Source organism: Myotis davidii, unplaced genomic scaffold (assembly GCF_000327345.1).
Source record: "Myotis davidii unplaced genomic scaffold, ASM32734v1 scaffold174, whole genome shotgun sequence".
Taxonomy (NCBI): domain Eukaryota; kingdom Metazoa; phylum Chordata; class Mammalia; order Chiroptera; family Vespertilionidae; genus Myotis; species Myotis davidii.
The window spans coordinates 449,136-470,082 of NW_006289087.1; the positions used below are offsets into that span (position 1 = coordinate 449,136).

At 49.4% G+C, this 20,947-nt stretch overlaps 1 protein-coding gene across 1 annotated transcript in view; it reads right to left on the minus strand.

Moving 5' to 3' along the window:
- Window positions 1-278: 278 nt before the first annotated feature.
- LYST (lysosomal trafficking regulator) overlaps window positions 279-20,947 on the minus strand; it is a 78,320-nt gene continuing 57,651 nt past the window's right edge. Inside the window, 22 exon segments of the mRNA XM_015562329.1 lie at window positions 279-1,853; window positions 2,638-2,709; window positions 3,081-3,237; window positions 3,927-4,024; window positions 4,238-4,377; window positions 4,490-4,588; window positions 6,211-6,347; window positions 7,669-7,858; window positions 8,246-8,476; window positions 8,895-9,112; window positions 10,416-10,556; window positions 12,306-12,462; window positions 13,178-13,244; window positions 14,473-14,717; window positions 15,305-15,457; window positions 16,120-16,175; window positions 16,903-16,964; window positions 17,871-17,967; window positions 18,051-18,196; window positions 18,422-18,610; window positions 19,152-19,177; window positions 19,416-19,658. Of these exon segments, the coding sequence (XP_015417815.1) occupies window positions 1,715-1,853; window positions 2,638-2,709; window positions 3,081-3,237; window positions 3,927-4,024; window positions 4,238-4,377; window positions 4,490-4,588; window positions 6,211-6,347; window positions 7,669-7,858; window positions 8,246-8,476; window positions 8,895-9,112; window positions 10,416-10,556; window positions 12,306-12,462; window positions 13,178-13,244; window positions 14,473-14,717; window positions 15,305-15,457; window positions 16,120-16,175; window positions 16,903-16,964; window positions 17,871-17,967; window positions 18,051-18,196; window positions 18,422-18,610; window positions 19,152-19,177; window positions 19,416-19,658 (3,063 nt within the window). The 3' untranslated portion in view covers window positions 279-1,714.

The window sequence follows — 20,947 nt, forward strand, 5'->3', positions numbered from 1 at the left end:
GGTGGGCTCCCCGCCCCGCCTTCCTGCTCCCCCTGATCCCCTGGCAGCCCGCCTCCCAGGCCCAGGGAGGGAGGTGGGTGCAGGCAGGTGAATCCCTAAGACCTCAGGGAGAACCTGGGCGGGTCAGACATCAGGGCACCGGCCTGAGTCCGGCCACAGCACTGGGTCTGTCTTATGACTTTTACTCCCGGGCTGAGGGCAGTGAGGACAGAGGGAAGGCCGTCATTCACAGTGTCCGCTGCAACAGGCCGGGAGGCGTTTAAACATGTACGTATTAGTTTCATGCTGAATAAATAATCCCCCCGGATTCATGTTTATTTTACATAAAAATAGAACATTGCACTCTTTACAAGACCAGTCACTTTGCATATTTCTTTAGATAAATGACGGACTTCAGCCTTAAAAATAAAGGACTGAGTAGCAACCCTCTCTAATGGGACTCATTGAACGCTCTCAGTAGAAAAGTGAAAGCAACAGTAGCTGCAGTTTTTAAAACAAGCAGATCACCAACGCGGACAGGAGGAAGGTCGCCTGCACCTGGGCCGGACCCCAGGTCTGTGCGAGCCGCAGGCTGTGCGAGGCAGTGGGGCGGCTCCCGGTCGAGGCCCGGCCCCTGCTGCCTCTTGCATCCATCCACGCGGAGACTCAGGAATCGTGTTCCTGCAGTTTTTACGCAGAATGTTTTAGAAAGTCTGGAAGTGACAAAGCAGTTCTGTAAACACCGTAGGAGTCACATTTCCACACAATCGCACCGGTATTCTCAGGCAGGAACACGTGTCTCGTGTGGTCACGTGTCACTCAGCGATTAGTGTCTTCTCAGCCGATGCAGCAGCTCCCAGTGGACACACGGCCGCAACCAGGGGGGAGGCTGTTCCCGAGCTCTTGGTCGGTCCTGACGGCGGCAGCGTGCTGGGCGCACAGGGAGGTGTCCCCGCTGTCGCTGGAATTCTCGGGCGGCCCGTTAGCAGAGCAGATGGAACCGGTCCCGCAGGGCTGTCCAGCCTTTTTAAGACAGAGCGAGCCGTCACTTCCCCGGGGGAAGCCTCCTGCACGCTGGCCCGACGGCTCGCCCAGCTGTGCACGCCCCGCAGTCCAGGCTCCCATGAGGAGCCATCACCGGGTATCCATCTTCGTGGCTCGGTGAAGGGCAGGCAGTGGCTAGTGTTATGGGTTTTAAACGGGACTTTTATGGAGACAGAACGTGTCTGAATCGCGGCCACCCCTGTTCTTGTGGGTGGAGGTCAACAAACTCTGGGTCTATCTGAGCGAAGGCCTGGCAGCAGCTGCTGTTTCACAGAGTCCTTAGTCGTCTGTTTCCCGTGGCCGGCCAGCCCGTAAAACGCCTGGTAACCACCAAGTCCTGACTTCTTGACCTTTTACTTTCCTTTTTTGGGGGGCGGGGGCAGGTGGTGAGGAGTTATCTCGGCACAAACTGTTGGAATGATAGAAACGGGGGCCCTCATCTCTTCCGTAGAAGAAATGACGAATGTGACTGACTCACGGAGGCCCCAGTCCTGCGGGCCATGCTGTCACCCCGACCACACTTACAGCGGGACCCTCCGCCCAGCGCCTGGGAGCTGCAGAGGTCCGTGCAGATGAAGAGGTTTTATAATTATCTGAGGGTGTGTCTGCTCATTGTTTCCTCAGGTTCAGCCTCCCAAACTGAAGCCACAGATCCTGATGGAGCGCCAGGCTCTCGGACGCCCGCCGGCCCTCAGCCGGCCGCGTAGCTGCTCAGGAAGGAGCAGAACATGGGCTGCTTCAGGCGCTGCTGGTCCTTCCGGCACCAGGCGATGACGGTGCCCTCGCTGTTCGCCGTGTACAGGTGGTGGCCGTCACAGGAGAAGGTGAGGCTGTGGGAGAGAAAAGCCGTCTGCACGGTGTGTCTCTAACACGGGTGATCACACGGGGATCTGGGTGCAGAAGTGACGCTCTCTGCATGCCGGCCACGGGTCCGGCTGATTGGCATGTGGTCCAGGGGCCCCTCGGGCACCTTGGGGCTCCTCCCACAGGCGATAAGGAGCAGTGTCGGCTCCATCCCCTCCTTCCCCACTTTCCCGTTCCTTCCTGTTTTTCCTTTATGACGTCAACACAAACACTTGGGCACAGGAAACTTTAAAAAATGTAACAGTTCTACCTTTTATCTTTAGAGAAAGAAATGATTATGGAGATATTTAATTTCACTTAAATATAAAAATAAATTATTAACTTAGGGTCATTAAACTGGAAATTTAGCATACTGAAAATAAAGGTATTTAATAGGGTAGAATTTGACTTCCTTATGTCTAATCGAATTTTCAGTCGGAGGGGCTGAGCAGATCGGTCCTGCCAGGCACGCCCTGGGCCATCAGTCACGTGACCGTCTCTTCAACAGGAAGGAAAGACATGCTTCCACTCTAGGCCGTTCCTGGCCCCGCCCCGTGTGCCCATGGGTTAGACTCGGCTCCTGACTCGGATTTAAGTTCCACGAAGACAAACACTGGGCCTCCTTTGGCCACTGGGGCTGGGCAGCCTGGGGTTTGATAGGTGTTGGTTGTTTACGAAACTCCCATCACAGATGTCTTTAGGTCTGTGTGTGCTCATGTCCAACAAAATACACTCACAGAGCCCAGTGTGAAGCGAGGGAGGGACGCTCACCTGACGATGGGTTTGTTGGACTTGGGGAACGTGATTTCCCGCACGGGCTTCAGGTCCCATGTGCTCCACAGCCTGGAGGGGAAAGGCGCCACAATTATGCCAACGGAAGTCCCTTCGTGAAGAAAGCCCACCTACTTGTTTATTTGTTAAAAATCACCCAGAAGGAAGCACAATAAACAACAGCAGTTACTTCTGGGAAGTTTGCGGGGGTGGGGATGCAGTAAGAGCACCCCACTGGGTATATTCGTACTGTTAACTTTTAACGGTTAACAAAGAACAGAAACTTTCAAAACTGCAGTAAAGCTGTCTTTTAGAAATAAAACATGAATAACTGAAGGTGACTTTAAATTTCCAATTGCTACATATTGATATGCCCAGATATTAAAAGCTTTCTGAAGCTGCCGTGCCCTGGCGAACAGCAGCAGCCACCGCACGCGCCTTACCTCACGGTCCCGTTCTCCAGTCCCCCCGCGATCACGTTGATGGACACGCCCTCCGGCTGGTTGGAGAACGCCACGGAGCAGATGACCTCTCTGCAGTGCACGTGTCCCACCAGGTCCCCGTTCACCGTCCAGAGTCTGAGGTCACTGCCCCCGCCGGCTGAAACCACAACCAGCGCCGGTCACCGAGGTGGCAGCTCCCAGCCACCCCCAGGCCTGAGCTGGTGCTGACGCTGACAGGCAGCTCCTGGCTGCAGACGAACAAATGAAAGGACTGCCTGCGAGTCACCTGGGACTCTACATGTTCGTCCAAAAACAACGACCAGTGACAACATTAACCTGCAGTCGAGAGCAGCAGGCAAATGAACTCTGACTCATATGTCAGCTCAGGACCAGACACACCTGAACCTGAAAGGACCAATCAGAAAGCTGACCAAGCCCCCAAAAGGGAATGTCTTCTCTGAGATCATCTGTAAGAAGCGACCAGTGTGATTCTGAAGAACAGTGTTGCTCTCGATTACCTGAGTTAAAGCTAATGCTTTTATTTTTATTGCCGAGAGAATTACAGGTGTCCCCCAGTTCCCTCAACGGGGGCCCAGGGAATGAACCGCAACCAGGTACACGCTGTGACCAGGCATAGAACCCGGCCCCTGGGTGCGCAGGCTGTCGCTCCACCGCTGAGCCACACCAGCCAGGGGGGCCTGATTGCATATTAATACACATACACGCTATTAACAAAGCATTCCATCTGGAGGGACTGAGAACTGCACCCATCAGTGTCACTGTGACATGCCCAACGGGCCGAGGGCACTGCTGGCAGCGGCCGTGCTTGGCCTTGGGCTGGCTCACCTGAGTCACACACAGTGGCAATGTCGCCTGTCGTTTCGCTGGCCGAGACGGCAGTGACAGGGCTTTTGTGTCCTGCCAGAGTCTGTACGTAGCACAGCCTGAAAGACCAAAACCATGAATGTGCATATGAACATGAGGTATAATTATATGCTGTTATATGTAGAATTCTTTCCCTCAGTACATGAACTAGTATTTGTAAGGCATTCCTAACTGTCTTCCTAATGGATCTTCTGATTTCAATTCCATGACAAAGCCTGTATTCAGTGAGAACTGGCACCGTTCGCCGCTGTGCGGGCCCGGGACCGACGTACCTGTTCAGGTCCCAGATGACGCAGGTGCCGTCGCGGCTCACGCTTATCAGGATGCTGTAGGGTTTGCAGACGAACAGGCTGGTGACCTCCTCCGTGTGCCCGTAGAGATGCACCTGGGACTCCATCTCTATCTCTGAAGGCTGACAGTCAAAATGAAGGAAAATGTCAGATGAAAGCAATGACAGAAGGGGTCCTAGCATTTATCTCAAAAATAAAAACACCCGCCGGACCCGCCGCGCTGCCCGGACCCACCGCGCTGCCCGCCATCCTGTTGGCGTAGGCGGTGATGACGCCACACCGGCTCCCGGTGAACAGCTGGCAGCTGTCGGGCACCCACGCACAGCTGGTCACCTTGGGAAACGACAAATCGCAGATGATAGTGTTTAAAAAGCATCACAAATGCTGCTACTTTTCTGACGACTATTTTCAAAATATATGATCACAAAATTTGAGGGAAACGTTTTACTTGCAATGATTAGAATGGTGCAAAGATATAAAAAGAGAGCATTCGGCAACTTCAATCAAGTGCCTAAAGCTGCTTCCAAATTAAAATGTTTATGCATCTACATTTTTCTGTGTACATACACTTACGCGCGCGTGCGCACACACACACATACACACGATCATTTGGTCCTAATTAATCAGAAAACGAAGACAAAGGGACAGCAGGACCCTCATCTCTGATGATGATGAAGACGGTCAGTGCGTGGTCTTCACGTAATATTCTAACGAACCTTCTCCAGAGCCAACGAGTGGACAGTGTGTTTCCAAGGATGGAAACGAGGCCCCGTATTCTCACCCAGTTAGCTACAGTGAAGTGCTTCTCACACAGCGCTTTGTGGGAGGAGCCCGGGCCCTCCCGCTCTGCTAACAGGACTTACGGGCATATTCCCGCGTCGTTAATGATGTCTGTGTGCCGAAGCTTGCATGACGGAAGTAATTTTGCAATGCTTACATTCTTATTAAGATTTCTAATAAACGTGCTTTTCACCGTCCTTCCTTCTTACTTTTGTTGGTTGACTGGTAAGCCCGATAACAAAAGTGGAGGGTGACTTTTTTTGTATTAGGGTTAAGTAAACTAGTCATCGCTCTTTTCCTTCTCAGCCAACAACTCCCCAAAGCAGTGGCTCCATCACGGCGCCCAGGGAATGGGGTGCTTGTGGGCACAGAACAGGCAGCAGGTGTCAGGTGGGGGCCGGAGGTCTGAGCACAGTGAAGGACCTCCCCAGGGAAGGCAGTCAGAGAAGGAGGCTCCGTGCAGCCTAGGAGGCTGGGGCCACGTGCACGTATGCGCTGTGCACACACAGACAGCCTCTACAATAAGGAGCTAATATGCTCATTAGACCAAACAGCAGAACGACCGTTGTCCGGACAACTTTCCGGACAAAGCTGGGGCTGTGAGGGCCGAGCTCCTTGAACGAATTTCATGCATCAGGCCTCTAGTTATATATAAGACAGTTTATGAAGGAACTTTACAGACGTTAGAGACATCTCACAACAGCTCGCAGAGACAGCAGTGGAGTCCCTCTTCCCAGTTTTGAAGAGGACAGGAACTCAAGCTCGGAAGGCGAGTCACTTGACAAAGCCAAGGCGACACAGGAAGTAACAGGCCGGGACGCTCCCTCGGATCCCGGTGAGACCCGCGCTCCTTCCACCGCAGCCTGACGCCCAGGTACCTGTCCACTGGGGAAGCACCAGGTGTGGAGGGTGCACAGGGCAGAAGGCAGGCGGACGCTGTGAGGTGAAAGCCATGCTGATTCTGTTCACACACCGTGCCCTTGGCGACAGTTGAGCTGACCACACGTCTCCATGAGTTAAGGGGCGTCCGGAAGCCCCGAGACCAGGCAGGCGCCCAGCGGCACCAGCTTCTCGCTGGGACACGTCGCTGGATCTTGGAGCCCGGCTGCGATGGTCTGGCCTACGTGAGCATGTTTCATGGTTATTACCAGCACGAACACCGCGGAGCAGCTTACCTGGTACTGCTGAGAGCTCTGGATGAAGTTGACGGGAGGCTCGCTCTGCTTGCTCTTCAGCCTCAGGATGTTGTCGGCGTAGCCCCAGCTCAGGATGGCCGACCACTGGATGTCGGTGCTGTTCATGCTCCGCACGCCTGGGGGGAGGGAGGGTCAGGCTCAGGCTCCCTGTGCCCGCAGCCCCGACACACGGGGCACGGGCTGGAGCTCGCACAGCAGCACAGCATTTGTGCAAGGGCATCTTCACGTCCACAGGCTGAGTGGTTTATGCTCATTCTATTCCCTTAATGCTAATGCGGTTCCTTTTTTCAACTGTGTGAAGGGATTTTTATAAAAGACAGGAATAGCCAAGCTCACGCTAGTCATGTTCTGCACCAATTTATTTCTAAAAACGAACATGAACCAGATGCTGTGTAAACAGCTCCCCAGATAACCCCGTGGCAGCACCCAGATGCCGTCCCTGGTCGGGGCGCGTGGGAGGCAACCCGTATGTTTCTCTCTCACATCGATGCTTCTCTCTAAAAAAAAGCAAAAACAGAAACAACAACACACCCTTGGGTGAGGGTGTGTGTGTGTGTGTGTGTGTGTGTGTGTGAGAGAGAGAGAGAGGGGGGGAGAGAGAGAGAGAGAGAGAGAGTCTGAGTCTGAAAGAGCCGAGGCCCAGCCAGGCTAGCCATTTCACTTAGGTGCTGAGTGTCTGGCAGGGGTCCCAGCACCCTGGGCAGGGGCTGGGTTGGGTGGGTGGGTGCATGGACCCCAAGGAGCACGCGGCACCCACAGCCACGTGTGCTAACATGCGGCTGCTAAGAAGCATCCACTTCAGCCCACACGCAGCGTCCAGGCCAAGCTGATCTGAACAGATGCGTGCCCTCCGCCCTTCCTGCAGGGCCCACAGCCCACGCCTCGTCAGCGGGACGAGCTCTCCTGCGCACCCTGAGGGGACCGTGTCCCCGTGTCCCGTGCCTTGGGGACACTTGGGCATAAGAGGGGGCCCCCTGCACAGTACCCTCCAGCATGCGGCTGAGTGAGTGGGCGCCTGAGGATGAGAGGATGGCGTTCCAGCCAGAGGCAGTTTTCAACCCATTTTCAAGGCTCTGGTGGCCCCTCGCTTTGCTGTTTACATTTGAGGAGCAGATTTGATGGTCACGTAAGTGTATCTATTCCGGGATTCAAGGGCCTCAAAGGGAACATTTTCACTAAATTATCGATAAAGTTTCCCTCTGTGAGCAGAGCCGCTTATTCTTGTGCCTTCAACTCCCCCTCGTTCCCAATGGCACTGCATCCAACTCCCGCTTGTTTCATGTAGCCCATGTTTCCTTCCTGCTTCGTGCTAAATCACCACAGATCGGATCAGTGTTCACCAGGGACCCAGGAAACTTAGAGACGAAACAATAGCAGCTCTGATGACTGGGGACACTCAAACCCACGCATGACACGGGTGATGTCCACTTCTTTTACCTTGTTCTTTGCTGTAGGTCACCAGAAGGCAGAAGTTCTGGGACAGGCCACAGATGGCCCTGGTGGGCAGCGCCTGCAGGGAGCCCAGTCTCTCCCCGTGGGGCTGGCTGAAGCAGACCACGGGCACCGGGGCACTCGGGGAACCCACGTACTCCCCCCACTTCAGGCCTTTTATCCAGGACAAAGGACTCTAAACCAAACAAGAAAAGGTGTGATTTTTAAAGAGGTAGTACATACAGATCACTCCTAATTTAAAGTCTAAACAAAGTAAGAGAAAGCCACCTGGCTCCCAGCCTGAGGTCCCCTGGACCTCGCCCTCCTCACTGGCTGGGATCCTCGGCAGCCCCTGTGGACTCCCATCCACGTCTCCCGCTTACACTGCCTTCGCAAGGAAGAGCGAGTGGACGATTAGGACTTGTTTTCCTTTTAAGGTTTTCTTGCTTTATTTCTCTATTGCAAAGTGAAAATGACACCCTCTTCCTACTTTAAGAGCAACACTTGCTCTCATCATCGCCCGGGAAGGCCAAAGCGCACGTGGGCTCCTGCTCACGGTGACCATCCCTCCCACAGGGCTTACCGGGTGGGGGGCTTCTCGGACAGGCTCCCGGGTCTCCCTGAAGGCAAACTGCACGAGCAGCCCCACGGCCGCGGGCAGCTCTCCCTCGAGGCTGAGCCTGGGCCCCGGCCTGCTCACGTGGGCCGCCTGGAACAGCTGGCGAGGCGTCTGGCCATAGGTCTTGATCATGGTTTCCAGCGCTCGCCTCTGCACCGGATCCTCCACCGCAGAGACATCCATCCCAAAATACGTCTGAAAGAGGAAGGGGAGGGGGGGCAGGTCTGTGTGAAGCCAGATCGACAGGAACACCAAAGGCCAGCAACACGTGCTCTGCTCGCCACGCCGGCCTGGCTCCTCTACTGTTTCCATGGAAACGACTCGGAGACGCTTTTGATCAGGTTCATAATCATTCCTGGCCTCGCTGAGATTAGAAAGTGATGCTTCTGAAGGGATGGACGAGAACACTGCGTCCTGACTGATGGGTGCTGATCAGCGCAGAAATGAAGTTAACGGACAATATGGGTAGGTCCAGAGGGTTATTTAGGTTCTAACAGTTCAGTGTCACTGCCAATTCTCCCTGATAGCGTAGGCATTCTACAGAAACCAGCTGGCCTGCACACACTCAGCTCTGCCTGACTCTACGTAGTGCAGTTCCTTTCAGATCGCTTACCGCGGGATGGAACACGTTGATGGCCTGGACGGACGCCTTCCCTTTCTGCTTGTACCCGAACACCAGGTCCACCCACTGGCAGATGTTCTGGGACACGTGGTCCGACTCCAGAGCCTGGCGGTGGATGAGGACGAAAAGACGCGGGTCGTTCCGCGCCCACGGCGGCAGGTTGACGTGATTCACCCGCTCGCCATTCTGACGCACTCCAAAATCGAAACCTAGAAACAAGACTAATGTTAACGTGTGTCTCCCCCAGAGCATGCCTCGTGGGCACTGAGCAGTCCTGAGAGCTCACAGGAATGGTGGCCGACACTCTAACCAGGAAAAGGAGCGGCAAAGAGGACAGGACACGGACACTCGTCACTCACTCACCCAACAACAGAGCTACACGGACAGTCTGTCCCGTTAACCTGGAGACAGACTGTGACGGGTCATAAAGGCGCTGTTGCTCTGAGCTGCTAAGTGTGGGGGTTCTTTGTTATACAGCCACGGAAACTGGAACTCACACACGAGAAACGATCGACAGAGAGGACACACACGAGAAGCGATGGACAGAGAGGACAGGCAGTGGATTTAAGTCAGAGCCCCAACTTGAAAGCCACAGGCAGGCCCCACCTGCAGGCGCTGGCCTCACTGCAACTTTTCTCACATGGCAGCACAGGAAACGTGCCCCCGGGATGTGGAGTGGGGGTTTACTCATCATGCTCAAACACTCCAGACAGCGATACAGAGTGAGATTCTGCAGGAATCTGCCCAACACTAACTTCCCTAAAGATATAACTCTCACCTTCACGTCTTCCTAAAGGTCACATAACAACATGAAATTAAGTCATTAGAAGCAGCCCCAAATGCCTCTCATGGGGTTAACTAATCTGTTAATTCTATCCTCCCGTGTTCCTTTGTTATTAGATACTAGAGGCCCGGTGCACAAAATTCGTGGGAAGGTCCCTGGGCCTGGCTGGCGATCAGGGCTGATCAGGGCCTTCCTTTGTTCCGCGCCACCCCCTGGTGGTCAGCGCACATCATAGCGAGCGATGGAACTCAGTCTCCCTGTTGAACTCCTGAGGGGACACTTTGCATATCAGCCTTTTATATATATAGATAGATTTCTGGTTAGAGTCTTTTACTTATACACTACCATTCCTCATAAAAATCACTGAGATTTTGGTTAATTAACATTGTGTTTTCAATAAATTCATGACTCATTTTTTAAAATTACCTTGTAATCTGAAATTACATTGGTAATCTGAAAAAAATAATTTCTGTAAAAAATTAAAATACATGTTTACAAAGAATTCTAATAGCTCAAAGTCACAGTTTTCCAGATATATTCAGTCCTATAAAATACTTAAAATCCTCAAGCTGACTTGGAAATAAAATCATGTACTTAATAAAGGTATTTCTCTTATTTATGGACTCAAATTTTAGGACTTAAAACAGCTATTTTTATTTTTGGAAAATTATAAAATAAGTACAAATGCTCAAACACATAAACTAGAAATGATCTCCTGTTATATATACCTTCTCGGTTGACTAAGAACTCCGGGAGGTAGAAGAACTCCGGGACCAGTTCCTTCACGTCAGTCATGGACTCAAAGGAGGAGAGGCGCCAGGTCGTGTTCATGGAGTGGAAGGTTCTGTCCGGAATGTCAAAGCTCTGATCTGTAAAGAAATAAAAGTAAGAACTAAGACACAGAGACCTGACTCCATTTGAAGCCTGACGTAACTTATTTCGCTACTTCAAAAAGATTACTAGTAAAATGATGTTCATTGTGCTTACCTATAGTTTAAGAGGTTATTCATTTATTCTTGAAAATAAGTATTTCTATACATAATTTGAGGCCGTATTGTATTATTTAAAATCTGTATTGTTTTCATAATACATAAAACTAGATGAGTTTCTAGCATTTGTTTAATTGATGACTGTCTACCCAAGTGGAATAAAAGTTCCGTAAGAGCAGGGACCTGGGGTATTAGCGATACCCAGCATGTACTTGGTACTCAGTAACAGTTTGTTTATGGAATGAGTGAATAATAAGGAAGTAAAATTAAAGTTCAAGTGGATAAAATACCCTTTCCCCATCAGGAAGCAAAATTACTCCTTTGCCTCTAATTGTTAGGACTATTTTTCTTCCTTCTCTAGATGCTCTCACTCTCTCCTCGCTAAGTTTTCCTGGTGCAGACTGTTCACACTCCAGAGCTGAGCTCTGCGCTGCGTCCCTGGCTGAGGGCCGGCCCAGAGCAGGAGCGGCGCCGAAGGCAGCCCTGGAGACAGCGGGGCGGACGCTTCTCAGGGGCCATATGTTCCGTCTAAAACTCCTCTGAACTTGCTGAAACGTGAGCACGTTTTTCATTTGGAAACTATCACGGACTGGTCTCAGCATCAAGCGAGGCACATTTTACCAAGAGGTGCCAACTTCTTCCCCACGCCTGAGCTATCCCCTGCCCGCGCATTTCCTATTCCTTTTACTCCTTTCTTATCTGGTCTGTTGGGTCAGTCAGCACTGCCTGCCACTAAATAAAATCTGCGAAGAAATTAGGTTTGCAGACATTTCCTTATTCTCAGGGAGTTGGGAGGGTCACTTAAAGAAATGTTTACTAACTCACTCTGGAAAAAATGGGGTAAGGCCTTGCACATAGGAACCTCTTGGCCTGATGTCAAACTAACTAAGGATAACCAGCCCAGGACAGACACTGGGAGGCAGAGAGGGTCAGGCCAATACCCTCATGTGCTTGAACAGCTGTCCCGTGTTCATCTGTCCCGTGCACTCACAGGGGACAAACATAAGAAAGCCCTGTATAGACCAAGGAGACAGTCATTCCTGCAAGAGGGTGGAGATGAGTAACACCATGGTTCTCATTAGAAACTGACAGTGGAATGTGTCCCCGTTTGCACACACATCCATTCGCCTTGAGCTATTCACCTTCAGGCCTGCAGCTGCCACTTACAATGCCAGCAGAGGCAGAGGGTTATTCACTAGAAAGTTACCAGGTGAAGGTGGCGATGTGGCTCTCTCCTATTATTTATTTAGCAGTTATTTGTAATAAACCACCACAACATATTCCCCTTTAGGATTCAAAGATAACTGTGATCTGAAATAATTAAGTTGAATATCTTTAAAAAGAGAACCGCATACATTTTTAAAGGGTAAAAGGGGTAAATTTTATGGTATGTGAATTACATCTTAATTCTTTAAAGTGACTTGCGTTTTATAAACTTCGACATGTTTAATTTGAAGCTAACATTTGAGACATTAGCAAGATGATTTGGCTGCGGCAGGTTTTAGAAGAGAATTTTGTCAAAGGAACAGACAGAACTCGTTTCCTGCGGTTTGACTGGTCTGGAGACATTCCCAGGAGGTAGCCCAGTGTCTGCGGAGCAGCCTGCCTGTCCGGACCGGCCGCGCTCACCTTGGTAGGCCAGGAACATCCTGGTGAAGGGCGGCATGCGGACCAGGAAGTGCAGCACGGTGCCGCTGTTGGAGTAGTGGGAGCCGTAGTGGTAGGGCTGCACGGGCGGCAGCGGGTCGTCCTCGCGGGCCCCTTTGCGGAACTCTTCCTCCAAGTACTGAGGGACACAGGGAACCAGACACTATGGCCACCGAGCCCCCCGCGTGGCTTCACAGCCCTTCCCTGCCAGCCCTGTGCCCTCCCTCGTGTTCCGACCTCAGCCACCTGTCTGGGGTGCCCTCCGGGGTGCCCGGCTGCTGCCTGACCACCTGGAGGCACCTCCCAGTCTGCACCCTCCCCTCTTCCTCCTTCCATCTCTCTCTCCTCCCTTCCACTCTGTCTAAAAATCAATGGAGAAAATATTCTCGGATGAGGGTTAACAACAACAACAAGAAAAATCTGCTAATTTCTGTTAATAAAGCAATGCATAATTGACTGACTATGAACAATGAGAGATTATGGTGTCTCATAAATGCACTGATATTGTTACAGAAATAACCCCAGGGCATAGAGTGTCCTTGGAAATCTTTGTGATTTTTATAAGGAATATAATTTTGTATATATTTCAATATAACAATGGCTTACTAGCTCCCAACTTATGCCACTCTAAAAAGTATACTTCTTTTTCTGGATAAAATGTTTTCAGAGAATTGAGACAGACTAATATTGAAAATCTTATAATGATTTCCAGTTGTCTGTCAATCAAAGTACAAAGATGTGAAAAACAGAAAAATCAGTACTATACGTTTAAAATTTCTAAACACAAGTAAAACACAACTCTTTAAAACAAAGCTCGTTTTCATTTATCAAAAATGAGGGAAAACAGAACCCACCTTGTATGTGTCCACGTAGCGATCTTCCTTCTCTTTGTACTGCACGGCGATGGGCTTGGCGAGGTTTCTAGAGGGAGAGAGGGTGGGACTAGACGGCACCTGATGCTGCCAGAATCAAGCTGCCCAGAGGTCTGCACCCTCAAGTGCGTAAGTGATCGACAGAGCTCTCGGCCCGCAGTTTAGTGCTTACACTTGCTGCTTGGCAACTAAGTCACCATTCAAATCATGGTTTCATACACGTTAGGAGAGAGCTTTCTAAGCAGGCCCTACGGGTCTCAGCCATTCCTGACTTAGGAGTAAGCACTACAAGAACAGCACGGCCATCCCTCCCTCCCTGCCCCGCCCTCTTCCTCCAGGACTGCGATGGATGCTGCCATGGCAACCAGGGGCTCCGGTTCCCATTTCCCAGACTCCACGCCCAGTTAGGCAGTGAGGCATGAAGGGCAGTTTGGACAGGAAATATGACCATGAGATGTCACATAATTATGAGGTTACTTAGTGAAAACTGAAGAAACTACACACTTAAAATGGCCAAGCTGCCGTAACCGGTTTGGCTCAGTGGATAGAGCGTCGGCCTGCGGACTCAAGGGTCCCAGGTTCGATTTCGGTCAAGGGCATGTACCTTGACTGCAGGCACATCCCCAGTGGGGGGTGTGCAGGAGGCAGCTGATTAATGTTTTTTGCTCATCGATGCTTCTAACTTGCTCATCGATGCTTCTAACTCTCTATCCCTCTCCCTTAGTCTCTGTAAAAAATCAATAAAATATATTTAAAATAAAAATAAAATGGCCAAGCTGAGATGCAGAGTGCGCGCACTGAAATAAGCATCCTGCTTTCTGATTCGCAGATCACGAGAAACACCGTGTCCGTCTCACAGACATTGCCACCAAAGGTGACAGCGGGCCTGATTCGAGTCAATCAACTCCCACAGGATGCCTCGAGTACCAGGAGGGGACATCTGAAATGGCTGGATATGAGATGATGCCATGAAAATTGGTAATTTTCTGAGCTGTGATAATGGCACTGAGGTTAGGTAAGAAACATTCCACCTTTTTCCTAGGAGATATGGACTGAAGACCACAGGAGGGACAGAACAAGAGGTCTGCCATTTGTCTCACATAAAAAGAAAAAAAAGCGATGATGTAAGTTTGGCAAACGTCTTCCTAATTGTTGAGTTGGGATGATGGACATATGGCGGTTCATTCCATTTTCATTCAATTTTGAAAATTCCTGCGATAAAAGCTTTAATGAAATAAACAGCATATGGATGGAGCTGAAAGGGGTGTTCCTGTTACCTGTAGACGGACGGGTCCCCCAGGTCGAGGGTCTCGCTCACATAGTCAGCCAGGATGAAGGGGAACACGGGGTACTGCATGAGGTCGTTGAAGGATCGGCCGGCGTGTTTGTTTAAGTGCGTCAGATACTCAAAGTTCGTGATCTGCCCGGTGTACCACAGGTTGGTCAGCGCGGTGATGTTGCCGTATTCCAGAAGGTTGGGGAGGTCGTTGGTCAGGATGCTATGGTACACGTCGTCGCGAACCTGCACGCAGGGGGAAGAAAGCAGCCCAGTGGGGAAGGGGTTTCTCATTAAGAAGAGACTGATCAGCCGGGTCCAATGCCGCTGGCGGCCCGTCAGCTGAGGACACGGAGCAGGAGCACAGGGCCAGCAACCCGAGGTCCCTGGGAGCTGAGCAGAGCGAGTGGGTGGGAGGAGGAAATGAGCAGGAGCTTCCCACGGAGAAGCAGGGAGGACCCGGGAGGACCTGGAGGTGGCAAGCCCACACAGCTTCCTCCCAGAGGCTTTCTGTAACGGAGGCAGCCACCGTAGCTGAAGGCTGTGGGGGTCCAGAGAGGGCTTGTCAGACGGGAAATCTACTTTCAAGTTTAAACTACTTGAGGCTGGTCATCCATCCATTCATTCATCACAGTCCCTTTGGGAAATCAGGATTTAACAGTCTTGGAGTACAAAAATCTAGGGTTTACTTTAATTAGGACTGAGAAATAAGGCAATCTTTATTTGATGTCAGAAACAGTGAACGGAAGTTTAGATCAGTTAGACTTGAGCGCCATGAGTAGTACCCGGTGCCATGAACTTGCAGCGCGTCTGCCGCAGGGCAGCCCACCCACCTTGGTGCTGTCCAGGGCCAGCAGCAGCGTCCGGCCGTTGGTCAGGAAGATCTCCACGGCGTTGTCTCTCAGCTGCCACCAGCGCTTGTGGACTTCTTTGATTTCCTCGTACGTCCATGAAAAGGACGCTGGTTCCAGTTCTCCCTGAGGGCTCTGGGCAAAGGAGAGAGATGGAAGTACCCGCTTTGCATGAAATATTAATAATCATTTTAATTTTAGATTCTTAAAAAATATCAAAATGCAATATGGTAGATGAGATGCTCTGAAAATCCTCTACCACACACTTCAAAATGCTGAATAAAAATTAGGCTTTTTTTTTTAGTTAATAGACTTGATTTTTTTTAAATATATATTTTATTGATTTTTTACAGAGAGGAAAGGAGCGAGATAGAGAGTTAGAAACATCGATGCTAGAGGAACATTGATCAGCTGCCTCCTGCACACCCCCGACTGGGGATGTGCCCACAACCCAGGTACATGCCCTAGACCGGATTTGAACCTGGGACCGTTGAGCTCGCAGGCTGATGCTTTATCCACTGAGCCAAACCGGTCAGGACATAGACTTGATTTTTTAATACTTTATTTTTCAGAGCAGTTTTAGGTTAAAGAAAATTGAGCATGAGCCAGCAGAATCTACTATCAAGTTTAAAATACTTTTTAGAACTGCCTTTCATAAAATATGTTCACCTCAGATAAATCGACACATAAAGTCACAATAAATGAGCTCTAATAGTTCTACCTGCTTTTTGGTGATACTGAATTTATACATTTTTGGAGTTTGTGTGAGTTTAGTGCAAACTTAAGCGTCTACTCACCGAACTTTCAACTGTATCAGAAGCATTATCTTCCACAAAATACATTCCACATTTACCTGCAGAACATAACTGCATGTGAGTTTAAAGACGCACTGCGCCATTAGCTTGTATGGTAAAAAGCATGACCTTTGGCCAGTGGCCTGAATCTGAGGCCATCGCCCAGAAATAGTTCCTGACCCTCGACCCCTAGTTGTGAACAGCATCCGCAAGATCTCGGCAAGCTGCTCAGGCTCTGTGTGGCTTAGTGACCTTATAAAAAGAAGGGGGTGAGGGAGGACTCTACTTCACAGGGTTGCTGTGGGAATTCGATCACATATAAAATAAAAGGAATGATTCTCAACACAGGAGCTGCCCCATGGTGGTCAGTGCACTTCTCACAGAAGCCGGGCTCACAACTGGCGAGTGCAGCGGTGGTGGCGGGAGCCTCTCCTGCCTCTGTGGCAGGTGGACATCCCCCGAGGGGTCCCGGACTGCGAGCGGACACAAGCTGGGATGAGGGGATCCCCCCGCCCCCCTCCCAGTGCACGAATGTTGTGACCGGGCTTCTAGTTAAATATAAAAATGTATATTCATGAAGAAAGTCAGCTTTATAAAAATTAAAATGCTGCCATTTCTTCACATCCATGAGGCCATGCATTATACATAATGTCAAGGCAGAATAACCTACGTGATGTTAGAGAGAATTTAACTCCTTTAATGGCAGTGGCCAAAACAAGGCTTCCACTGATCGCAAGTGAAACAGGGCAGGTGAGTCTGAGTAAAACTCTCCAAAACGTGACTTACCTAATAACAACTCGCCAGCTGTCTCCCTAGACGGGGCGACGCTGATACACCTGCGATTGACTCTGTCAAAATACATTTAAAATCACTATGAATGTTTTGACCAGTTTTAGAAAGTATAAGCTTTATTCTATCTAGTAAAAGATTTCAGCAAAGCAGACAAGTTTCAAGTACAAGACGTCTTGTCAAAACCCTTGTAAAAATATTATCTCTTTCTTTAACATTCTAGTAGAGGCGGAAAATGATGGAAACTTTTAGGAAAGGCTAATAATCCCTTTACCCTGTAGGCAGAATACAGGATTCAGTTACTGAAAAGAGACTTGAATATTTTATATTTTCCAGTAAATAAGCAAACATTGGTTCATGCCTCTGATACTTCAAACACATAAGGAAAGTCTAGTTTCTAGGAAAAACAGGATTTAGAATCACAAAAGTTCCTCTCTTCTTTAGTCAAGACACTTACATTCTCTGAGGCTCAGTTTTCCGTCTATAAAATGGGCATGACAATAACTGACGCATCACTACTCGGCGATGCTAAGCTACGCTGGCGTTACCACCTTCCTCATGGAACAACAGGTAAGGAAACGGACGGGGAGAAGTGAGTAACTTGCCCCCGATCAGAAAGCTGGAGAGCGCAGGCCCTGAATCTGGACCTGTCATCACTGCACTGACGGCCTGTGGATGGCGTGGCAGCGCTGCCCATTTCACAGGCTGTCAGGACAGGCGAGCACAGAGGCATCCGTGTGCAAACAAGGGCCAGGGCACCAGGACACAAGTCCCGGGCTCCTTCCTGCCAAGCTGTCTTTCCCTTTTGGATTCCGGCATCCAACCCCGTCCTCTCTTGAGCCCTGTCTGGAAGCCCGCCTAAAGCCACAGCACTGTCTCAAACAGAGCGATAAGTACTACAACAGGCTATGGGAATTTCTAACTCCTCTACCAGAAGCAAAAACGGCTCACGGAGTCAAAGTTACCTGATAGACTCACTTGCAGCTTTGTCTTTTACGGTAGAAGAGAAAGAAGAGTGAGTTTTGTCTTCGAAGAGGTAAGAGAGGGGCGGTCTGACCATGCCTGTGAGGAAAAGAGCGCACGTCATCTTTCCCCGAAGACCACAGTTATCCGTCTACTCACAGCCGGGCCGGAAGCACCGTTACCTTCCGGCCTCTGCCTGTCCCTCAGGAGGTACTTGTTGGGAATAGTTAGGTAGCATCTTTGCAAACGCCTCCTCTCTCGATTCGGCCCTTCTGTGGGATCCAGCTGCCAGGAAGTGGGGTAGTAGGTGGGGTCATACCAGACTGCTCTGTTAGACAAAGGAGAAGAAGACCTTAAGTGGCAATCTGAAGTGTGTGTAGATCAAAAAAAATTATTGTATAATTCAGTAAGTAAAAAGCTATTCAGTTAAAAACCCAACTATTAAAAAAAGAAAAAGAAAAACCCCAAACTATTTATATAATTGGACTCGGAATACAGATCCATCGTACAAAGACTACCATGAAAGAGAAGTGTCCCATCTCCCTCTGCGCACCTGTCATGCGTCAGCTGCTGACTCAGCTCCTGCCAGTGCCGGCTGGCGCTCAGGTCGACCTTGTACATCCCGCGGATGTGCTGGATCACCTTCTTCCTCTCAATTCCTTGGGAGAGAGACACTGCCTGGGTGATGTCTGCGGCTATTTTAGATATATCCTTTGATCTGAAATCGAGACGCTGAAAGAGACTGAACAGACAAAACTGCCCATAAGTTAAGCACACGTGGAACGTGAAATGTGCAGGGAAAAGAGCTGTGGCACATTTACACAATGGACTATTACTCTGCCATAAAAAGAAAGGAAAATTTGCCCTTAGCGACAGCGTGAATGGACTTGGAGAGTATCATGCCATGTGAAATAAGCCAGTCAGAGAAAGACCAGTGTTATATACTATAATAGCCCCCCATGATTGCACTCATAGGTGGAATTTACTGAACAAACTGAACTACCAAGCAAAACAGAAACAGACTCATAGATAGAGAACAGGCAGACAGCTCTGGTGAGAGAGGGGGAGGGTGCTGGGTAGGGGATGGGTTGAGTAAAAAAGAAAAAAGAGAGAGAACTCATGGACATGGACAACAGTGTGGTGATGGCTGGGGAGGGGGCGTAGAGGGGATAAATGGTGATGGAAAAAATAAAATAAAAAATCTGTAGTCATTGTTTTTCATTCTCATTTTACTTATTCTCTCAGCAACATTTGACCCAGTTGTCTAATCCCTCCTTAAACACTTCTCTTTATTTTGGATCACTGTGCGCTTTTTTAAAAAAAAAAAATCCTAAAGAACCCATGACTCAAGGCTGGTTCTTCAACTCGCTTGTCAATGGGGAGATTTTCCCTTCACTGAACGCTACTGGTAACAGATGAAGGTGACCACAGAGGAGAGAACATTCCTTCAATGAGCCTGTTTGCTCTCTCTCGTGGTAAAAAAGCAACATACAGAAAGCAAGTATCTCAAATTCATCCTCGCTGACACTCTCTAATGGCAAACCAGCCTCCCAGCGCCCTTTCATCACAGCCAGCGGGACCTCCTAAGAACACATGCTGTTTCTCCGACTCACCTCTCTGATGACTCTGAGCAGCTCTGGCTTTGCGGCCGCGCTGGGCGGGGGGCCCCTGTGGCCACACGTCTGCAACGCGCTCATAAGCAGTTGTGCCGCGTCCAGTTCCTCCCAAGTCAGCTCATCCGGGTGATTATGGATCAGCTCCGACAGATACAAAACTAACTTGGCGCCATGCTGGAAAAACAAAGGAATACACTCTTTTCAGTCATACAGAATTTTTACTTCTGACAGTTAAATTATTGAATTTTTACTTCTTACAGTTAAGTTAAATTAGATTGCTAGGTTTATTTGGTTAGATATGGCTGGAATAAATGAGCTTAAAAAAAGACATTTGGGGGACAACTGAAAAAACGTGATTCTGTATTGGATATATGATGACATTAGGGAGTATGCCAATTTTGTTACGTATAATGTTATGATTATATGTAAGAAAATGCCTTTTGAAAGATGTCATGATTTCTATGGTTTATTTTAAAATGTTTCAGGAGAAGATAAAGATAAAAATATTAACAATTTTTAAATCTATGTGATGGTTATATAGTATTCATTATATTATTCTATTTTTCTTAGTATGCTTAAAAATTTTCATTATAAAAGGTAAAAAAAAAGAGAGGAAGAGGAAGGAAGGAAGGGAGAAAAAGGATAAGAAAAGGCGGCAAGCAGGCTTTTATCGTGGGGAAAGAATTCTGGAGAGGATTCGCTAAAGAAATACAGGAAGTCAGCTTAGGATAGGGACAACCTTTCTTAGTTCCCCTCATAGCAAATGTAACTGGAGGCGAACTTTCCTTACGCCTGGAGATAAGGGAGTTCTGCTTATTTATTCTTTCTCCTTTGCTTCTGCTTGGTAGAGAGGGATGAACACTCCTGAACAAAAAGCTCTCCGCAGATGAGCTTACAAGCATCCATGCGCCCTCAGAACCCTGGAACCAGGGAGACCTCAGCACTGTGAAGGTCCAGAGACGGGTTGGGTTAGGCCAATCTTTTTTTTTCTCATATATTTGTATTGATTTCAGAGAGGAAGGAAGAGGGAAGAGAGAAACATCAATGATGAGAGAGAATCATGGATCGCCTGCCTCCTACTGGGGATCAAGCCAGCAACCTGGGCATGTGCCTTGATCGGGAATCGACCCATGACCTCCTGGTTCATAGGTCAATGCTCAACCACTGAGCCATGCTGGCCGGGCCAGGCCAATCTTTGATGAGCAGACCCTGTAACTGACATCAGAGCTGCTACTCAGGGCAATGGCGACTGTCCTGCACGGCGTGAGCCCACACCAAGCTCTGACGCATGATTTTTTGGGTCGGGCCTTCCAGGCTTTAGACAGCGGTTCTCAACCTGTGGGTCACGACCCCTTTGGCGGTCAAACGACCCTTTCACAGGGGTCACCTAAGACCATCCTGCATATCATATATTTACATTATGATTCATAACAGTAGCAACATTACAGTTATGAAGTAGCAAC